This window comes from Amblyomma americanum, chromosome 7 (genome assembly GCF_052857255.1).
Source record: "Amblyomma americanum isolate KBUSLIRL-KWMA chromosome 7, ASM5285725v1, whole genome shotgun sequence".
Classification (NCBI taxonomy): Eukaryota; Metazoa; Arthropoda; class Arachnida; order Ixodida; family Ixodidae; genus Amblyomma; species Amblyomma americanum.
Genome location: NC_135503.1, coordinates 82,180,161 through 82,202,625, shown reverse-complemented (window position 1 = coordinate 82,202,625; position 22,465 = coordinate 82,180,161). Strand labels below are relative to the sequence as shown.

The following is a 22,465-nucleotide window of genomic DNA, read 5'->3' as shown; positions in this document are numbered from 1 at the left end:
TAAAACATGACACATACGAGCGAGGGGGGGGGGGGGCAAGGTGTAGTGGCTGTAGTGTAGGTCTAGCGGCGGCGTTGCACAAAGACCACGTGGCTATGCCGAGCGCACTTCACGTGCCCGTGACCTCTTCGTCGTATTTGTGTCTCAGACTGGAGGTACGTCGTGAAGTGCCGTGGCAGCCGTTGGAGCATCGAATCATCTTCAGTGAGCAGCCTAGATTCGGCGTACTCCTCAGCGTAAGGAGTGTCAGCCACGGTAAAATCCAGCTGTAGTACGTGAGGCGGAACGCGAGGCTAAGATGAACGCAACATATATCATAAAGAGAAAGATAAAAGTTTATAAGCTTTTTAAATGTTAGACGAATAAGATGGGCTGACTCCTTAGTTCAGAAATATGGTGGCTTGCGCTGACATTCAGAATGGTGATGTTCGATGAGACCCGCCGCGGTGGCTGTGGTTAGGGCGCTCGACTACATTGGAGTTCCCGCTGTCGGCCCGACCGCGGCGGCAGCGTTTTCATGGAGGCAAAACGCTAAGGCGCCCGTGTACTGTGCGATGTCAGTGCACGTTAATGATCCCCAGGTGGTCGACGTTATTCCGGAGCCCTCCACTGCGGCACCATTTTCTTTCTTCCTTTCTTCTTTCACTCCCTGCTTTATCCCTTCTCTTACGGCGCGGTTCAGGTGTCCAACGATATACGATACAGATATTGCGGTATTTCCTTTCCCCAAAAACTAATTATTATAATTATGTTCGATGATGTTGAGGTGTATCAGACGCGTGAGAGCGGAGCATCTGGTCAAGATTTCCACGTTGGCTGCACCAGTAACGGAGTCATCCCAAAAAAATGTGTGCGCTAACGGATAAACAGCGTGCTCTGTAATTTTAACAGTAGCGGGAACGCCGCCTCGGCGGTGAACAGCATTTCGTTGATTGGTTCGTGTTAAGGAGTACCTCAGCCGATGTATCATATATCTTCAGTACAATGCAGGCTGTTAAAAAAAAATAAACGTTGAGGTGACGCGTAAGCCCCGCCCTAATATTATGGCGCGATAGCGCCAGCGGGTCCTTCAGCGGCCTGTACCCAGCACGTTGGCTCAGTGCTTAGCGCTCTTCTAGCCTGACCGGAATACCCTGGATCGAACCTGGCAGCGGCGCAAGCGTTTCGATGCAGACGAAACATAAAAGGCGCCCGTATGCTTTGCGATGCAAGTACATGTTAAATATCCCCAGGTGGTAGAAATTATTCCGTAGCCCTTTACTACGGCACCTCTTTCTCTCTTTCTTGTTTCACTCCCACCTACCTCCCTTACCTTACGTCGGCCAGCGAGAAATGAGACTGTTACTGCTGCATATCATTCTTTAAAAAGTAACAAAAAAACAGTAGGAAGCAGGATGTGAGATCATTTGAGACAACACCATCTAAAAGGCAACCGCATGAGAGATCTCATCGTCAGCCGCTATCGGCAGCCGCGCCGGGCGAGCGGGGTGACAAGACCTTCGCTATAGGCAGCTAGTGGTTCAATACCTTTCTGCACTTTGGCCACCGTTGCACCTGTCTTGTGTTACGCGAGGCTTGTCGCACGACGGAGCGGCTCTCTTCCATCGACTGCGCACGAGCTCAGGCCGCATGGATGCAGAGGGTTCACCGCAGCTCCTCACCTATGTGTGTGCACTATAACGTTGTGAGTGATGTGAACCATTTATATTTATCATGCTCACGTTTTTGTACAAAGCCGAGCCTGAGGCATTCCTAGAAAACTCGAGGAGACTGAAAGTTCCCTTGGAAGACGTCTCTCTCATCGTGTTTCCTGAGGGCTCCGGAACTGAGGGCGAATTAGTGTCACAATCACTCGCAGTTTTTAGAGGACACCGGCCTTATGGAACAGTGGTAGACACTCAACCACTTAAATTAATTACTCAAGGGGAGCGACTGCCGACCGGTCATTGTAAGGCTTATCGCGCTTGTACATTTGCACCTCCACCCCCATCGTAGTTACCCTGGAGAGAGCAGGGGGTTACCAATGGCGGAGAGTATCGCGAGTGCGTTGGAAGGCGTAACCTCAAGGCGGCTACCACAGGAACCGTCCGAAAGGTGGTTACTTTGGAAGGTGGAGGACGGCGTGAGAGCGGCAGCGTCGCCAAACGGAGGATGGCTTAGCGGAGGTCCGAGCAGAACTCAATCGCCTCAAGACGACTTCGGCGGCCGGTCCTGACCGCATTTCAAATAAAATGCTTAGGAATCTAGACGACGCATCCATTCATGCTCTTACCGACTATTTTCAAGAATGTTGGGCCAGCGGTACCATCCCTCAAGAGTGGAAATGCGCCAATCTAGTCCTCATCCCCAAGCCAGGCAAACCACCAACCTTGGCCAACCTCCGTCCCATCTCTCTCACGTCCTGCGTTGGGAAGCTGATGGAACACGTTATCCAGACCAGACTCTCACGATACCTTGAAGACAACCATCTTCTACCAGACACTATGTTCGGCTTCCGCCCTCATTTAGCAGCCCCGGACATTATGCTTCTTCTCCATCATCAGGTAGTCATGAGACGTACACTAGACACAAAAGTCATCGTCGGCCTCGATGTTGCCAAGGCATTCGACAACGTCCTCCATGAAGCGATTCTTCAACAACTTCAAGCTCTCGGTGTCGGACATCGCATGTATGCGTACATCCGAAACTTTCTCACCGACCGCACAGTGCAACTTAAAGCCGGCACGGGAGATCCTTCCATCATCTCTCCGGGAAACCGTGGCACGCCGCAAGGCGCCGTACTTTCGCCGATGCTTTTTAACGTCGCACTGATAGGCCTGCCGAAGCTACTGGCCGACATCCCCCACCTGCATCACAGCATTTATGCTGACGACCTCACACTTTGGATCACGCGCGGCAGTGACGGCCAGATTGAAGAGACTTTACAGACCGCGATCGAACGGATCGGAGATTATCTAAGTACAGTTGGCCTCACGTGCTCGGCGACAAAGTCCGAGTATATCATCATTCCTTCCCCGAGAGAGCAGGGGGTTACCAATGGCGGAGAGTATCGCGAGTGCGTTGGAAGGCGTAACCTCAAGGCGGCTACCACAGGAACCGTCCGAAAGGTGGTTACTTTGGAAGGTGGAGGACGGCGTGAGAGCGGCAGCGTCGCCAAACGGAGGATGGCTAATGCAGAAGGGGAGGGTACTGCAACAATACAGGAAAGTTCAACCAGGGTGTGGTTACCGTAGAAGGAGGATGCTTTGGTGACAGCGTAAGGCGCACGTGGAGGGTGGTTGCCACAGGAACCGCACTGATGGTACATAGACTGGGAAGAGTAGGGCTGCTGTGAAAGAAGGACGACATGCTGAGTGCGCTGGAATAAGTAATCGGAAGGTGGTTACCGTGGAAGGACCCGCCGCGGTGGCACAGTGGTTAAAGCGCTCGGCTACTTATCCGGAGTACCCGGATTCGAACACGACCGCGGCGGCAGATTTTCGATGGAGGCGAAACGCAAAAGCGCCCGTGTGCTGTGCGATGTCAGTGCACGATAAAGATCCCGAGGCTGTCGCAATTATTCCGGAGTCCTCCACTACGGCAGCTCCTTTTTCCTTTATTCCTTGACTCCCTCCTTTATCCCTTCCCTTACTGCGTGGTTCAGCTGTCAGCCGAGATGGGAGGCAGATACTGCGCTATTTCCTTTCCCCAAAAATCAATTTTTCACACTTTTTCGTGGAAGCAGGAGGCAGAGTATGGCTTGGCAGGGTGAATGTAGTGCAGTTCGTCTGCCGCAGCTGCTGCAAAACGCGCTGCCCGAGGAGCTGGTTATCGATAGCGCCTACAGAGCGGCGGAATGGAAAGGAGAGCTATGCAGATATGAAGGCGCTCTCATATTCCATACTTCAACGTATCGCAAAACATAAATTACTTAACGGCGACTGAATCTCGCTTTACACACTTCTAGCAAACTGTCCTGTCAATTTTTAACGCGACAGCGTTAAGGCTTCTGTTCTGCAGAAAATCCGGCCTCGTCGTCGGCGTTGTGAGCGAAAAATCACCGGAGAATCAACTAGGTGGGCCACCTAGGTCCAAGTGACCTTGTGTCGTCATGACAACCTGCTTACCCGATTGCGAACAAACTAACTGCAACGGCAGGCGGCGATTTATTACTGGTCATCCAGCAAGAGCTTCCAGGGTCGCACAAGCCCCAACGGTGGCAGCACGTGCCATCGCTGGGCATTGGAGCATAGCTTAACCGCTGCACCAATGTGCGAGGAGGAGTATCGGGAATGCAAGGAATCTATGTACGTAACGCAGAAAATAACCAATTTCGGCTATATGGGCATCAATTAACCCATTACGCTATAGCGCCATACCCTTAACGCGGAGCTTAAGTAGCCCCTCCAATTTGTATGCGTGTTTTCAGTAGAAATAGCAGAAGCAAATCTTGCTAAACAGAAATAAACAGTTCAAAATGTGCTTCACCTGCCACACAATGCCTAGCTGATCCTCTGCACGGGCAGGTATGTTAGGAGATGACAGGGTATGAGGGAGCGACAGAAGAGACTGAGGGGACTGAAGAGCGACAGGACAGTACAAGAGATCAGCAGAGGGCCCGAGCGGAATCAGTATAATTTGTTCGTGTAGTTATAATAAGTGTGCTTTTCTGAATTTTATAAATCTACATGCCTTCGTTGCACACTGATGGACTGGACCAGTGAGTCGCTGGAATCGCTCAAGAATCCCAGCGACGAGCTGATTACGAAGTTCATTTCTAGCAATCTCTGCATTTCCAAGGATCCGACATAACCTGAATATGAGGAGTCAGATCCAGAAGGGTCGTGTATAGCTCTCAAAGCATATACCTCGGGCCAACTTACATTTGCCTAAGTTATAACGAACGCTCGTTTATTACAAACGATGGCGGTGCTATCGTAAAAATAGGCATTGGAGCAATGGACCGGCGTCTCAGATACAACGAAGTGTGGCCGCACTCCCTCCTTTATCCCTTCCCTTACGGCGTGGTTCAGGTGTCCAACGATATATGAGACAGATACTGCGCCATTTCCTTTCCTCAAAAAACCAATTATTATTTTTGTTATGGGGCAGCACCACTCGGTTAAGACGGACGACGAGCGGCCGTAAATTCGCTTTTGTCGCATGTGCGCTTATCGGAGAGTGCCTCCGAGGCACACTTTATTCCCTCCCTGGCTTACATAACGGGGCAGGCGAACGAATACATTAAAAAGGATGCATTAATAACTAGACACCCACTGGCTAAGCGAGTCCCGAAGGGCTACAAGGCCTCCGCACAGTCGCAAATAAAAAAGATTAGCACAAGTGACGTTCCACCGGATCGGCAGAGAGCAACGCTCGGCGCTATGGTTACGAACACGCCGATGGCAAAAGCGGCAGGTGTGCTCGCAAAGCACGGCGCCGCGCTGTGCGGTTTCCACCGCTCCGGTGACATCATTGTGGCAATATTTTTTCTGCTCGTGACTGTATGAGCGTGACTGCTTCATGTACAAAGCATCGCGGAAGAAGGAGCGTACATGGTTTGCACGAGACAAGGGCAGCGTTAAAGGTGAAACTATAGCACATTGTCACTGGTGAACCGATATGAGCCGATATGACTGGTGAGCCAGCGATATGAGAAACTTGTTTGCAAAAAGTGGCGTCGCTAGGGTGCACGACACCCAGTGCGCTGGCCCCCGTGCGTCGTACCTCACCTTCTTCCCCTATCCGGCACCATATCCTGATTTCCCTGTTCTCGACGGAGTACGCCCTTTACCTTACCAGGCATATTACAGAGCAGCTTCTGGCGCCATCCTGGCGTATGGTGTATCAGGACTTAGTCACTCTGCTCACACCACAAATGCACGAATCGCGAAAGCCGGAATGGCCGCGCTGGTCACAGAATTATAATAAGAATGCGTAAGAGTAATTATTCAGTAAATACCACATATAGGAGTCTGGCTAATGAAAAATAATACCGTATAAAGGCGCATTTACAAAACTGGAACTATATAAAGAAGAAGGCGAAGGCACAGGCATAGCCGAATACCCATTCGGAAGAGGCATGCACATAGCTCCAGAACCAGCTGTATGACCAGATTCGCGGACCGCAAACCGCACTCGGGCATGAAGCAGCTAGTGTCTGTACTACGCTGGCACGGTGAGGGTTTATTTCTTTGCCGGAGTAACCACGGTATGGAGGTCTCTCTTAGTGCACATTCTCTTCACAACCCGCATATGCAGACCATTTTCACCTGCCCACGGCAAATTTTGAAGGCTTTTGGTAGTTTCATTTCAACAATAAAGTAAATTTGTTCATTCAAGTTGTTCTTCTCCTCCGAGCTTAACTTTGTGCACAGTAAGTGAATGTTACCTCTGCCACAAAAAAAAAAGTATTTCCTTTTGAATCGAGGTGGGTATTGTGTTAAAACTTGCGCCCGTGCATTTCTTTTACGTTTTACAGGCAAAGCAAAACGCTGGGTCTTAAACCTGACATGCAGAGAACGAAAGTGGTATTCAACTGTCTCGCAAGGGAACAGCAGTTCACATTTGGTAGCGAGGGTTTGGAAGTAGTAAGAGAGGTAGGAGCCGCTGATTCGGATCATGAGAGGGAAATAAATAGAAGAATAAGAATGGGGTGGAGCGCATATAGAAGGTTCTCTGAAATCATGAATGGCAGTTTTCCAATATCCCTCAAGTGAAAAATATACAACAGCTGCATCTTACCGGTACTCAACTATATATGACGCAGAAACGTTGAGGCTAAAGAAAAGGGTCCGATTAAGTTAAGGACAACGCAGCGAGCTATATAAAAAAAAAATTATAGGTGTAATGTTGAGACCGGAAGCGGGCAGAGTGGGTGAGGGTACAAACGCGGGTAAACAATATCCTAGTTGAAAACAAAAGGAAGAAATGGGCTTGTGCAGGACATGTAATGCGAAGGGAATTAGATAACCGCTGGTCCTTAGGGGTAACATAGTGGATTCCGAGAGAAGGCAAGCGTTGCAGGAAGCGGATGAAAGTTAGGTGGGCGGCCGAGATTAAGAAGTCTGCGGGGACACGGTGGCCGCAGCTCGAAAAGGACAGGGTTAATTGGAGAGACATAGGAGAGGCCTTTGCCCTGCAACAGGCGTAGTCAGGCTGATGATGATGATGAAACCTAACGTCTTAGAATCATTGCTTCTTTCTAACAATTTTCAATATTTTTATTTTCATGCCGAAGGCCGTGTTCTTTGTTCAGTTGCTGATCTAAGTATATTCTTTTTGCATTTTATTCTTATCAAATTCCTGCGCCTCTTTCATTCCATTTTCAAAAACAGCTTCATTGAGCATTAGGATTTGCCAACCTGACGAAACCCAGAACAAGCGCACTTTTGCACAGGGAGTTGTTGATCAGCGCAATGCTTCACATATCGTAAAATTCCACTATATGAATCAATATATCCAGAGATCTCTCCTCGGCAGGCTTTTAGTTTTTGGTATCAACTTTTTCGCTTTCGTCTAAAACGTTACCTATTGGTTTTCTGAGAGAGCCTTAGCACTGGATGCGAGCTGACGACAAAGCTTAAAAGGAAATATTTTCCAACTCGTCGGAATATTTCCACACCATTATCTTTTCATATTTCACAGATCCCTGACAATTAAAAGTGATTTCCAAGAATATTCGGCTTGTGTTGGCAATAGCCTACCGTGGTTATAAATAACCCCTTCTAAACAGCTTCCTTCTCTCCGAAAATATACGCTGAAAATTATCCTTGTGACAATATACCACAATACATTCCACATTAATGACGGAACAGCTGCATGACATCAGTGACTGCTAAATTTGCACTTAACCACGAGCTAGAGGTACAGTTGGGATAGCACTACTCTAGTAGTGGTAGACACAGTCTCGTGGTAATGCACCGGTTTCGGAAGAAAAGAAACGGGCAGGAATCCAGGAAGCTCGCACTGTGACGAGGGTTACAATTCTCAAAATTTATTTATTCTACTCGTACCGCATTGTTCCTTGATTTCCATTCCGATATCCTCAAGCTCTCTCAAAACTCGTGATTTCCTTTTTCACTCAAAATCATCTCAATTTATGAGACGCTTGAGATAAACCCGGATTAGACTTTCCCTGTTTGAATCGGCAGCAAACCCTGGCCAATCCCTCACCATGGGTATGTGCCATCATATTTCAGGCAACAACAAGAATGCAGCAAGAACTACCGCAAGGATGTCATTGCTCTGCCCACAGAAGCTGGCCAAGGTCAACCTAGTGACCAGCGAGTGTTTCCAGAGCGGGGACATCTTCGGCCACGGCAGATTCCAGCGCTGGCTCTTCCTTCTTACTACGGTATCCATGTGTGCGATGCACTGCCACGCACTCGTCTTCCGCATCATCTCCGGCGACGCCGACCACTGGTGCAAGCAGCCGCAGGGCGTAGTAATGATTCCTGCTCTCTCCTGGGAGAACTTGGCGATCCCTCTGGAAGCTGATGGGCGTTTCAGCCACTGCACCGTCTACGCACATTCGGGCGACCCTAACGACACGCGCATTCTGGACTGCGCCAAGTGGGACTACTACCCGAAACAGGATAGGAGGTCCGCAGTAAGCCGCTGGGATCTGGTGCGTCACAGGAGGCCGCTCTTCGCTCTGGCTCACGCCATCCACATCGCGGGATCGCTGATCTTCATTAGTTTCGTCGGACTCATTGCGGACCGCGTCGGTCGACTGTCCGTGCTCCTCTCGACGGTGGCGGCCCTGCAGCTGGCCACGCTGGGCGGATGCTTCAGCTCCTCGTACATTGTCTACGTTCTCTCGAGGTTCCTCGACTCGGGCTGCGCCGCGACGGTCACGGTGCTCTCCTCCACGCTGCTCTTCGAGGCCTCGGCTCACGCGCACCGCAGCCTCCACCTGTACACTGCCATGGCGATGGGTATGCTGACGGCCGAAGGCTGGTTTGCTGTGGGGCGGCTGCTGAGACATCATGACTGGATTACAATGCATAGCTTCATCCTCTCACCAACGGTCCTCACGCTGTACGCGTTCATCGTAGCACACGAGTCACCACGTTGCTATATTGCCAGGAAAGACCTATCCAGTGCCGAAATGGTGACGCTTAGCGCGGCTAAGGAGAACCAATTCCCGCTGTGCATCATGATGGACATTCTGGAAACGCTCAAAGATGAGACTCCATGTATTGAACACCGCCTTAACCGCGGGAGAAAACTCCGTTGGAGGGCAGGAACTGCATCGCCCCGCCTTCGTGTTGTTTGGCTCAAGTTTCGCCGTTACGTTCCCGATGTCCGCTTTACGGCTCCTCGAAGTCAAGGTTTCGGCAGAAGGAAAAGGCTGGTTCCAGTGGGAATTCAGCGGCGCAAACTTCTCGGCCTTCGCTCTGCTTTATCTTGCGGCCAGGAAAGCAACCTCGCCACGCGTTCTGGGTGCAACTCTAGGTGCGCTTGGCGGTATCGCATGCTTAATAAGTTACACCTTCGTGGGAAAACACGACCTCTTACCCAGCGTGTTGTTCGTATTCGTCAAGCCGCTGCTATACGCTTGCAACGTCCTCATAATCACATGTGCCTTGAGTGTTACGGCCGCTTCCGTCCGCTGTTCGACGATTTGTTGGCTCTTCGGCTTCAGTCGTTTGGGAGCGGCGTGCGCTGCCCTTCTGTTCGCGCTTCCGGGCATGGGACATGGCAATTCCCTCTTCGCCGTCGCTGCAGCGGCTTTATTTGTGATGATGCTGCCTCAGCTTGTCCTCTCGCCGAAGCGCGAAGTCCTAATACTGACCAGCATCGTTCCCGTTGCCGAAAACAAAGGCGGCGTGGACTACATGAAGAACACGCTCGACGCACCGCGTCGCAAGAAGGAACAGCACCGGAAGACCCGCACAAGCGCTACGTCATCAAGAGGCCACGGCTCGGAGATAATGCTAGCGGGTCGAGATTGATTGTGGGGCTATGTGTTTGCTTTATCATAGTGCGCGCCGTGCTGTTTGCAATTGCCATTGCTATCGCATCGTGAGAACGTTTCTTCCCTCTCTCGCTCTTTGTCTTGACTGCTCACTTTATTGCTTCACATATAGTAACGCTCGTTGTAGGCAGAACTATCTTGAACTTGCTTTCCTGGTTTGATTTGGTGACTTCCTCGACTCGTGATCATGTCAGGTATATAAGATAAGATCTTCGGTATAAGTGTCATATGTATAGCAAGCGAATTGTTTGCCCCAAGAGGTCTGTGTCAATTGGAATATCGACCCGCAATCAGAGTAAAAGGAAATTATTCAGACTGCTTGCAAGCGAAGGTTCAAAGAATACAAATGTGACAACGATGACGATTATGGATTTTTATGGCCCAAGGCAATCTGGGGCCAAAGAGCACCATGGCTCAAGGTATTTTTCAATTTCCAAGGTCTGGTCTGTGAAAACCTGTTTCCCTCCTCCATTTCGACCCGGCCTATCTTTGTCGGCGGTCACACAGCACCGGCTGGGCGAGGAGGGAAGTCTCCCTCATGGAGGAAAGGGAACGGCGACGGGAGCGCCACCTCGTACGTTACGCGGAAACCGCCTTTTTCATTTTCCTGTGCTGCCACCTCACGTACAACGCTGGAAGCTCACTGGAAGGGTACTGTGCGCCCAACCCGGCCGGACTGAGTGCCGCTGCGGAGCACGTTTTGTTGGAATCTGTCAACGATGGCGTGTCCTGGGCAGCACCTGGTACCTGGATGATGATGAAATAACTTTATTTGCACCCGTCAAGGAATCAGAGGGCGAAAAAGACGAGTCTTGACCGCCGTCATCTTCCTCCCCTTTCAGCAGGCTGGGATCCCTTGGGATTCAGCGGTGTCCAGGGCCAGACGGATGACTTCTTTTTGTTCTTCTTTCTGGCTGGCCATTAAAGCCTCCCAGGACTCTATATTCCTGTCTGGTTCGTTGTGGCTAGGGCATGTCCACACCATGTGGATCATGTCTGCTATTTCATTACACTGTTTACACCTGGGGTCTTGGATCGCTGGATGCCATCTGCTTAGTGCGAGTGGGTTCGGAAAAACTCCCGCCTGTAACTTTCTCCATATGACCTCTTCCTTTTTGCTGAGGCCCTTGCATGCTCCAGGTAATGTCTGTCTTCCTAATCTGTAATGGTTAAGAATATCTTGGTACGTGTTCAGCTCCTCGCTCGTCTGAAGGGACTCTCTACTCGACGAGACCGCACTGGGGTCCCGGTGTGTGAGTCCTCGGGCCAATGCGTGCGCTGTCTCGTTTCCCCGGAGGCCCTCGTGGGCCGGAGTCCAAACAAGGTTAATTAGTTCTGCCGGTGTCGGGCCGGCTGTGAGAATTTTGACTGCTTCGACAGATACCCTGCCTGCGTTGTAGTTGCGGATAGCCGATTTGGAATCTGTTATAATCACCCTAACATTCCGTTGAGTTAAAGCCAGCGCAATGGCTACCTCCTCAGCCGCTGTTGCATCACTCTGTTCGGTGCTGCAGCACGAGACTCGGTCTCCGCCCTCCCTGGTCGCCAGGGCTACAAAACCCGTTCTGCCTTCATATTCCGCCGCGTCCGTGTAAACCACGTCCTGTCTATTGGCTAATTTTTTCTGCAGAGCTTTCGCTCTGTCCTTTCGCCTACCCTCATGGTGTACCGGATGCATATTCCTTGGGAGTGGTGGGATTCTGATTTTGTTCCTTATGTCTGTTGGGATATTCTCCGTGTGTTTGAGCCGCGCTCGAGGTTCGAAGCCTAGCTTTTCTAGTATTTTTAGCCCCGAATGGCTGCGTAGAAGTCGTTGTTGTTGCGCTACTCTGGTAGCCTCAATGAGCTCGTCTAGGGTGTTTGAAATCCCCATGTTCAGAATTTTCTGGGTGGATGTGTACGGGGGGAGGCCCAGAGCGGTTTTGACGCCCTTCCTAATTAGGATTTCAATCTTGTTTTTTTCTGCTTTGGTTAGCCGTAGGTATGGTGCCACATATGTGATTCTGCTGATTACAAATGACTGAACTAGTCTTAAGAGGTTCGTCTCCTTCATTCCCGCGTGTTTATTTGCTATTCTTTTGAGTAGCCTACACGTCTGGCTTACACTCGATTCGAGTTTTCGTATCGTTTCGGTGTTCTTACCGTTTGTCTGTATCCTAAGACCCAGTACTCTAATCATCTCCACTGATGGTATTTTGTCCCCGTTTACCGTTAGCGTTATCCCATGTTCATGGGGCTTTGTTTGTCTCTTTTGTGGGCCGAGGAAGAGCGCTTCAGATTTCTCGGCAGAACATTTGAGTCCTACTTGTTTTAGGTACGACTCAATTTCCTCGATCGCCCTTTGGAGGGTACCTTCGATGTGCGCGTCACTGCCTCTGGTAACCCAGAGGGTGAGGTCGTCCGCGTATATTGTGTGGTTGAGCCCTTCTATACGCGTCAATTTCTGTGGTAAGCCAATCATTGCAATATTGAAGAGTGTCGGTGATAGGACCGAGCCTTGGGGAGTACCTTTGTTGCCCAGCCTTATGCCTTTCTCTTCCTTCCCTCCTAGGCTGATAGTAACTGTTCTGTTTGAAAGAAAGTCCTTCACGTAGTTGTATACCTTTCCCCCTACATTTAGAGTTGCTAAGCGTTCTAGTATGGCTGCGTGGTCAACGTTGTCAAAAGCTTTGGCCACGTCAAGGCCGACTATTACTCTGGTATCAGCTGTTTCGTTGTCTAGCACTTGTTCTTTAAGTTGAAGCATAACATCGCATGCAGAAAGATGTGTCCTGAATCCGATCATTGTGTCGGGGTAAAGCTTTTGTTCTTCTAGGAATCTGTTTAGCCTCGTTTGAATAACGTGCTCCATTAGCTTACCTACACATGAGGTAAGCGAAATGGGCCTCAGGTTTTCGAGACTTAGTTTCTTACCTGGTTTTGGAATAAGGACTAGGTTGGCCTCTTTCCACGAAGGTGGTATTCGGCCCTTGTCCCAACATTCCTGCATGTACGCTGTTAGGTTTCTAATTGATGCATCATCCAAATTCCTCAGCATGCGATTGCTGATTCTGTCTGGACCTGCCGCAGTTTTAGTTCTGAGTCTGTTCAACTCCGCCCTAACCTCTGCGATGGTGATGGGCCCATCTAGAAGAGGATTCTCTGCTCCCTTGTACTCGGGGAGGGGTGTGGGTGGTGTGCACCTCAAGTACCTGTCCCTCACTTCAGAGATTAGTTGATCGCTAGTGCCTTCGTATTTATATACGAGTTTCTGTAGTTGTTGTCGTGCCTCATACTTTGTCTTGTCCGGGTCTAAGAGATGTCTGAGCACTTTCCACGTGTTGGCTTTGCTGATTCTGCGGTCCATCTGCTCGCAGATACTACCCCAGTTTTGTCTGGTTAAGTTCAGCGCGTGCTCCTCGATATCTCTATTATGTTTGGCTAGGAGCTTACGTATGTTTCTGTTCCCCTTGTTTTGAGCAAGTTTTTCTTCTAGCTCCCTTTTCTTGCGCCACAGGCCTATCATACGCCTTTCTACCTCCTCTTGCGTTTCGTCTGCTTCCACCTCTTCGGTGGCTTCTTTAACTGCTGCGAGAAGGTCTGTGCCCCAAGATTCTATGTCCCTGATTGCGTCTCGGGTAGGAAGGTTCGCCCTGAATAGATCCCAATTTACCGCTGCGACCTTTTTGGGTCTCGGTGTGGGCGGTCCGTCTTCTACCACAATCTCAATAATTTTGTGGTCGCTTCCTAGGTCCTCCCCCGTGTTACACCACCTTGCCGTGATTTGGCCTCCGGTGAGTGTTAAGTCAGGTGTAGTGTCCCTACTCACGCTATTGCCCTGTCTTGTTGGTTTGATGGGGTCAGTGATCAAGATGAGCTCATTGTGGAGAATGCTGTCCCAGAGTTCTCTGCCCTTGATTTGCGTATATTTGTATCCCCATGCGGGATGATGAGCGTTAAAGTCCCCGACAATGACGATAGGGTTTTTGCCCGCTATCTGTTTCGTTTTTGCGAATAGCCTGTCGAAGCCGCAATCCTTTCTCTGTTTCGGAGAGCTGTATACGTTTAAGACGAATAGGCTTTTCTCTCTCCGCTTACGCGGTATCATTTCGATTAGAGTGTGATCTAATTGGACGTGCCCTGTCTCGTGCTGCAGCGCGGTAACGTTGCGTTTGACAAGGGTGGCAACCTGCGTGTTGTCCCCTCGGCCCGGGTACGACTTGTAACCGGGCAGCTTCGCGTTTTTCCCGCACTCTTGTAAAGCTATAATCTCGGGTTTGTCTCCGTTTGCAAGGAACGATTGTAAAACGGCCCGTTTACGCAGAAAGCCCCTACAGTTCCACTGCCAGATAGTATTATTGTTCTTTGGCCAAGGCATTTTTGGTTGCTTGGAATTCCGCGTATATCCATTGGTCCCTTTTCTCAAATTCCGCCTTGAGAGCAGCGTCTCGCTTTGCAAATTCTGCTGTGATCGTTTCTGTGACTTGTTTCATGAATTGCATTAGTGTTCCGTTCAGTAGTTTCATGTCTTGTTGTTGTTTGTCGTTTAGTTGTTCGAATTTGGTCTCAAGATCCGACTCTTTGGTACGTTTCTTTTTTTAAGGGGGTTTTTCAACCTTCTCTGTCTCAACCTCTCTATCCTGCTCCACTTGCATAGGCGCCATTGCCTTTTCCTGTTGCGGGTTGTTTTCCTCGGGTTGTTTAGCTGTCGTTTCTAGCATTTTGATCCGCTCTTCTTGCTTCTTAATATAATCAGTTAAAGTCTTAATCTGATCTGCCTGCTGTTTAATAAGTTCTTTTAATTCTTTAACTGTCTCGGAGTCCTGGGAAACTTTAGCTGGCCAGCTCACCTTTGCAGCTTGCTCCTTGCGTGGCTGTTGCTGTCCGGTTTGTAGCCGGGGGAACGACTCTGACCGAAACCTCGTTCTGTTGCCGGATCTATCACGGGAGCGGCTGTTCCTTCGGTCTTCTTGCTTCGCTTCTTCAGCCTCCTGTTTGGCTTCCCATTGGCGTTTCTTGACAATATAAGGGGTGCGAAAGAGATTTTTGCACCTCTTGTCCCCGGTGTAGTGTTCTTTGCCACATAGTTGGCACTGCGGTGTACATTGGTGCCCCTCGGGGGGCGATGTCATGCCACAGCCGCGGCACTTGGTCACCTCACTGTCACAGACGTCCGAGCGGTGGCCAAGTCCTCCGCACTTGTAACAGACCTCATAGCGTTTCTTGTATAGAAAGCACTTGAAAGTGATTCCGCTCAAGACTACTCTGCGTGGTACTTTCTCTTCTTCAAAGGTGATTAGGAAAGATTTAGTCTTCCCCATTCTTCGTGCATCTATGACTAGAGGGTTGAATCCGTTAATGTTCAGTCCTTCTAGTACATACTTGTGTGTGTATTCCACATCAATTCCATGGATGACTCCCCTGCCGCAACTCTCTGGTGCGTTCATGTAGGTGGTCACACCGCGTTCCTTGTCTCCGATCTTGACAGTTTCAAGTTTCTCCACCTTCCTCGCGTTTTCGTAGCTAGGCGAGTGGTAGGTAATCGTTCCTTGCTTGGCGTTTATAGCTAGTCTGTCCTTCAGTGCCTCCTCGTCCTTGATTCCGGCGTTCTCCCTGATGGCCGCCGCAATTCTCATCTCGGTGGTGCTCTTCAGCATTGTGAGTCCTTCTTTGGGACGCAGAACTACTTTCCATCCGGTCGCTGGAAGTCTCGGGAGGTCTGAGGCTATTGAACGTTCAGCGAGTTTCCGTCCCGCCTCTCTGTAGGCTCTCGTGTCGCTGCCGTTGGTCGTCGCAACAGTGGCGGCGTTCGCTGCCGCCGCGTCTCCGGCACCATGTCGGTGTCCTAGGTGGCGTTCGTTGTTCTCCAATTTTTCCGCTCGCTTCTTCAGTCGCATAATCCATTCTTCTTTTTCGGTTTCTTTGGGGTCGATGTCGGTTCCCACCACCGCCACTTCCATCGTCATCGTGGAGCCGGGCGCGGTCGGCGATGGCGGGAGCTCGCCGGTCGCCGCCTTCCCGGTCGAAGTAGGCCTATCGTAGCGTGTAGCGCTGGCGAACTTGGAGTGACGATATAGGCTTTAAAGATGCACTTACAGGCACAGATGTCGTGGTACCTGGAGGATTTCTAGGCTTGACTGATGGCTCGGTGCGAAGTCCGAAGCAGGCTGATGTGCCCACCGAAGAGCAAATTCTTCAGTATCTCCGATCAACCGGCATGCGATGCGAGCGCCAGCTGAGGTCAGCAAAATCAGGATCATAGGCATGGCCATCGAAAAGCATGGAAGAAACGGCGAAACCATCGCCCGTCTCACTGCAAAAACGGCCAACGCTATGCGACTCCTCAAAAGAGTCACTTCCCTGGAGGCTGGCATGAGAGAGGAGAGCCTAATCAGGCTCGTCCAATCCTTCATCATCAGCCACGTCGCGTACGTTGCAGCCTACCACAGATGGCTGCAACACGAACGCAACAAAATCAATGTAATCATCAGAAGAGCGTACAAGACGGCGCTGGGCCTGTTCGAGTCCACGAGCACGACCCGCCTCTTACAACTTGGTATGCACAACGCGCTCGAAGAAATAGCCGAAGCGCAACGGACCTCTCAACTGGAGCGGCTGTCCACGACCAAACCCGGGAGGAAGATACTGGACGACCTGGGAATAGGACACTCGAACGAGGCGGAGATGAAGCTCCCCGTCCCCGAAGAGGTCCGACGCCAGACCAGAATGGACCCCATACCCAAGAACATGAACCCCGAGTTTAACAAAGAAAGAAGAGCAGCGAGGGCCAAGGCTCTCATCGACCTGCACGCCAACGACGAGCACGCGCGGTACGTGGACGCGGCCGAATACCAACGGAACGCCTTCGCAGCGGTCGTCATAGAGTCGTCGACCGGCGCCACGAGGACGGCAGCGAGTGTGAGAAGCGCCGGAGCGGAACAAGCGGTGGAGTTGGCCATCGCCCTGGCCATCGCCGACGCAGACTGCTACACGGTGCTGAGTGACTCGAGACAGGCGGTGCGAAACTTCGCCAAAGGCCAAGTCTGCAGGGAGGCCGAGCGCGTACTACGAGCGACCAAACTGCAAGACAGAAGAGTAAGAATCAAGTGGTTTCCGGCGCATGCGGGCGACGCGTCGGAACACAGTGAGAACCACAATGAGACGGCACACGCAGCGGCGCGAGCGCTAACCAAACGCGCAACGGCAACATACCACCCGACTTGGTTCGGGGCCAAGGACCGCATGACGGACTACAGCGAAATCACGAAGGCCTACCGCCTGGCTCGCAGGACTCTCCCACCCCCGCACCCGAGGCTGAGTCGAGCGGAGGCGGTACTACTGAGACAGCTCCAGGCTGGATCGCTACCGAGCCAGGGACTGATGCATCGCATGTACCCCGAGACCTACCCGACCGATACGTGTAGAGTCTGCCGGAGGGAGACGGCAGATCACACGCACATCTTGTGGGACTGCATCAAAAATCCAAAGGAAGCAAGGCCAAGAACAATCCCGCCGCGGTTGGAGGCAGCCGCGAAGAGCAACGACCAAGACCAACAGCTATGGGCCATCCAGCAGGTCCTCGGGGCGCTCGAAAGGCAGGGACCCAGCGAGCCGGCAACGGCGAGCGGAGATCCGCGCCGAGTAACGGCAACCTCGTAGACGACGTAGCCCTCGTCGGGGCGCACGAGCGCCTAACTGCAGGCACAAATAAAGTTTGCTCCAATCCAATCTGTCGTTAACACTCTGATTACATTGGCTACTGTAGAGATTTGTGTAGAATTCTTTGGCAACTTTAAATATCATATCCATATTGCTAATGACATTGTCCTCTTTGTCTCTTAACGCATACACATGGTTTTTACCTACGCCTAATTTCCTGTTCACCGCTTTTAGGCTACCTACGTTCTTTAAGGGATGTCGATTACCGGCTCCTTATTAAACTTTTTCATGTCAGCTACCTTGCGCGAATTTATTAACTTCGATAGGTCTGCTCGTTCTATTCTGTCTGTATGGTTAGACGCCCTCATGCTTCCGCGTTTCTTAATCAAGATCTTTCGTCTCCTGAGATAGCTTGCCAATATCCAGTCGAACCATAGTAACACCTGCTTCTACGACGTACTTCGTAATTCTTGCCGTGAGATTATCGTTCATTGTTTGAACCCGAAGCTCATCATCTTCAGTTAAAGCCGTATATCAGCTATGTAGCTAAATCCTGAATTCCTCTTTCCCTCTCAGCGCTAATTCATTATTGGGATTCGGCTTCACTAGTCTCTTCCGTTACATCTACAAATCTAGGCTAATTCGAGAACTTTCCATTATGTGGTCGCTACAACGCACCTTTCCGAGGACCTCCACATCCTGCGCGATGCCAAACTGAGTGCATAGCATGAAGTCTATTTCACTTTGTTTCACCATGGCGGCTCTTCCACGTCCACTTCCTGCTCTCTCATTGGCGGAAGAGTATGCATGATCCGGCCGCTGTGGTGGCTCCATGGTTACGGTGCTCGGCTGCTGACCCAATCGAAAGAAGCGGGTTCGATCCCCGCCGTGGCGGTCGAGTTTCAATGTAGGAAAAATTCAAGAGGCCCGTGTACTGTGTGATGTCAGCGCACGTTACAAGACCAAAGGTGGTCGACGTTTCCGAAGGCGTTCTCTACGGTGTGTCTCATAGCCCGAGTTGCTTTGAGACGTTAAACCATAAGAACCATAAACCGTATTCATGATCCGTAAATTATTTCTATCTGCGATCTCTACTAACAACTCTCCCCTGCTATTCTAGAACATAATCTATAGTCGCCTACTTCCTGGTCGCCAGCCAGCTTGTTGGCTAACTTCGCATTGAAGTCGCCCATCAGTACAGTGTAAAATGATTTCACTTTGCTCATTCCCGATCCCACGTCTTCATAGAAGTTTTCAACGATGTGGTCATCATGAACGGATGAAAGCAAGTAGGCCTTCACCACCTTCAGCTTGCACCTCCATTGAGCCTAATTACAATAGCTGCCACACTCTCATTAATACCGTGAATCTCCTCTATGTTGCAATCTCTTTCCTGATTGGTACGGAATCCCACACGTAGTTCTCGTCTATCTTCTAATCCTCGATATCACAGCATGCGCCCACACTTCAGTACTCCATACGCCTCACCAGTCCTCCTAACCTCAATAAGCCCTATGACATCCCATTTAATACCCACTAGTTCCTCGAACAGTCGGGCTTTACTGGATAAGGTGATAGCGTTAAAAGTTGCCAGGTTTAGATTCTAATGGCGGCCTATCCGGAGCCAGAGATTCTTAGCACCCTATGCTGCGTCGGAGGTCTTACCACAGCCTTGACAGTTGCACAGCCGCGGGTGCTGAGGGCCGAGGGTTAATTGATTTGTTCATAGAAAATTGTAGCCAAGTACTACCTACATCAAGGTGGCCAAATCCTGTTCTGGTGAGGGAGTGCGTTTTCGGTTCTCGTCAGCGAGATCAGGCCGCACCCCAGGCCCGGTTGTTGGTTTTTTTTTGGAAACCCGGTGCAGAGTTTCGTGGCACCGAGATTCGAACCCCGGTCCTCTTGCACGCGAGGCGGATGCTCTATCTCTACGCCATCGCTGCGTACATATAATTTCAACGGGTATATAAAATTACATGGTCCATGAGGGACCCATGCATTAGCGCACGTTAAAGAATCCAGGTAGTGGAAATAATCGGCGTCTCGCAGCCCACGCACAGTTTCGAGACGCTAAAATCCGCATACCTTCCCACATATCACAACCTTGGGGGCAGCAAGCTTAACCACGCCTCGACGGCACCGATCGAACCACCAACAATTTTCGCGAACTATTAAGCATTCTTTAAAATCCGGATACCGGATCGCGGGTCCGCGCGGCGAAGAAAAGAGAACGCCGCGCGTTGATGCTGGTGAAAGTGACAGTGACATCATAGGGTAGAGACTGATGTAGTTGGGGTCCTTAGTCCAGGATTCCTTGGCTGTCGCCGGTGCCCGCGCTTTATTGCGGATTTCTTCCTGGTTCGCGAGGTTAGAAGCTGGACAGAGCCGCATAGCACCCCTCAGTCGTTGGCAGAGCTATTAGTTCCTGTGCGGATTTTCTCGGCAGGTCTACGCCATACCATATAGGTCCGCCGTCACCCAGAAAAACTAGCAACCGTTACTGAAAGATGTAAGGTTCATGGCGTGTAATCCATACGGGTCAGTAAAATTCTAGGCTTATAGTCGCCTCAGATGAACTTCCTGTTTTTTGCTCAGGCCCTTAGCTGGAGGGCAGATACCTTTTACGTTAGAGTCTGGTGCTGCAGCATATCTGAAGATGTTAGGAGTATGTTGAGTACACTGTCTCATCGGATGAAAATGATCAATCCGGGTGAAAAACGCTGGGCGACAGTGTGTGCAAACTCATTCCCAACCGCTCCTTGCTGGCCGGTACACAAACTAAAGGAGTTAGATTTTTGCTATGTGTTGTGTGTTTTCAAGGATACGCGCTACTTGCGGGGTAATCTTCCCTTTATCGCTGCTACGGCGATAGCAACCTGCCCTACTTCAGTAAGGGAAGGGGGGGGCTACAACTTCTGACCGGCCGAGGCTCCGTGTACAGTGGCATAGTATGTATCCCTTGATGAGCGTAGTTTTTTTTCAATTGCAGTGGCTCTGCACTTTGGACGTCCTTCGTGCTGTGCAGGGTGCATGTTTTAAGGGAGGGGTTGGCCTCGAGTTTGCCTCTCGATGTTTTGTATTGGGAGGTCGACCCTGTCCTCGGCGGTGCGCATAAAAATATGGGATGAGATTTTCGAGGACTGGTGTACCTATTTTTGTGGTGGCGAGTCTAGTATAGTTTGTCCCTGTGAATAAGCGTCGACTCGTTCGCCATTTGTGCTCTGGATCGCAGTTGGAGAAGTCCTTATAGACGCTGGGAGGACAAAAGTGTAAGCTTTGTGTATGATGATGTCTACATTTTGACATCTTTTTCTTTTTTGAGCTTGAGATACTGGACCTGGCAGACAATCTGGTTGATCACCTATGCCTCCACTGGCAGAGCGTGCCTTTTCGAGCATTCCAGATGCCTTATGGGTGATGCGCCCGATCCATCGACCCACTTGGTCTGTGAAGGTCTTTAATCTTGCCACGGCTGTTACGTTGTTTCCTCGGCTGTTGATGAGAAGCCCGAAAATTCTGACATTTTCAACCTCTAGGACACGTAATGGGCGAAAGAAAATGAATTCCAACTTCTCGGTGTATATTTAAGCCCGAGCTAGCTACTTGCAGTAGGGATTCCATTTGTAAAAGTTTTCTTTGTGTTTTCCAGATTGTGATGTCATCGGCATAGAAAGCGTCTCGAATTCCATTGATTAGGTTAAGCTTTCCAGACAGTTTAATTATCGCAAGGTTGAAGAGGAGGGATGAGGGCACGGCACCTTGCCGAGTGCTCCTGTCTACTACGCGAACTGGGTCCGACCTTTTGTCTGCAAGGTTGGTGTGTACTCTGCCGTTGTGAATAAAGATGCGAAGTGCGTCCTTCGTCCACAACTGAGTCATTCCGTGCGAAATTTCCCACCGTGCAAAAAGTACCATCGCTGATTTTTTTTTTACGGACTAGGTGGCAGATTGCGTGATGAAGCTTCAACACTTTTCTTGAAAGAAAAAATTTTTTTGCCTAGGTACGTGAGCATCATTAGAGGTTTTCGCGAAGAAGCGAAAGTTTGTAGGTGTTAAAATTGCTGTAATCAGGAGAGAAACAGAATACAATGACAAATTTTATTTTGTAATATTTCTCTTGCGCTGTTCTTTTATCTGGATTCATTAACGTTGCTAAGCAAGAATTTCTTTTCCAGCCACAAACAAAATTTACTCGAATTCAAAATTGTAGACTACAAGCAACGAATTTCGGTGTGCATTATGAACCATCTCACGAATATTTATCTGGATGTCCTTGATCCTTCACACAAAAGGATGTGAAAAACTCTCTCTGAGAAGGAAGACGTCTAATTTATACAATATACAATGAGCGCATGCCGGTGTTTCCTCGGTTCAGGACCCCCGGTGTCAGAGCAAATTCGATACGTCTGTGTCTTTCAAGCTCACGCGAGAAAAGGCGGCAAACAAAGAATAGGTGCACGGCCTCCGTCTCGGGCGCGCTCCTCGAGGCCTCGTGACCCGCGGAACACGGGCGCCTCAGAAGAAGCTAAGCACGTGGCCGATTAAGATGTGGTCAGCGCCGACCCCCAGTACCGCCGCAAGGGTCTCGCTTTCGCTGGAAATGTTGCTGTTTCTCTTACGGCGGCGCCAGCCTCCATCGAGGATGGTCGCCGTTGCCGGCAGCTTCTGCAAGCTGCCTCTGCAACGGGTCGGCGGCGGCGCTCCCAGCACCGGCCGGGGCCGTGGCTTCTTGTGGCTTCGGGTGGACTTTCCAGCCCGGGGACTGCATCGAAGCTGCCCGGCCGGTACACCACGCATTGCAGTTCTGCGGCAAAGGAGACGCAGGAGAGAGCAAGGACACTGCGGACGCCCCGGCTTTCCACCGAA

The 22,465-nt window shown here is 50.5% G+C and overlaps 1 protein-coding gene across 1 annotated transcript; it reads left to right on the top strand.

Moving 5' to 3' along the window:
• Window positions 1-8,215: 8,215 nt before the first annotated feature.
• On the top strand, window positions 8,216-9,938 carry LOC144097869 (solute carrier family 22 member 7-like). The gene is made up of 2 exons (XM_077630480.1): window positions 8,216-9,179; window positions 9,712-9,938. The coding sequence occupies exons 1-2, from the start codon at window positions 8,216-8,218 to the stop codon at window positions 9,936-9,938; spliced, it is 1,191 nt and encodes a 396-aa protein (XP_077486606.1).
• Window positions 9,939-22,465: the final 12,527 nt, after the last annotated feature.

Coding starts and splice junctions, on each gene's coding strand:
- LOC144097869 (XM_077630480.1), top strand. CDS start 8,216: ATGTCATTGCTCTGCCCACAGAAGCTGGCCAAGGTCAACCTAGTGACC. Junction 9,180..9,711: donor GCTCAAAGATGAGACTCCAT/GTATTGAACACC, acceptor CCGTCGCTGCAG/CGGCTTTATTTGTGATGATG.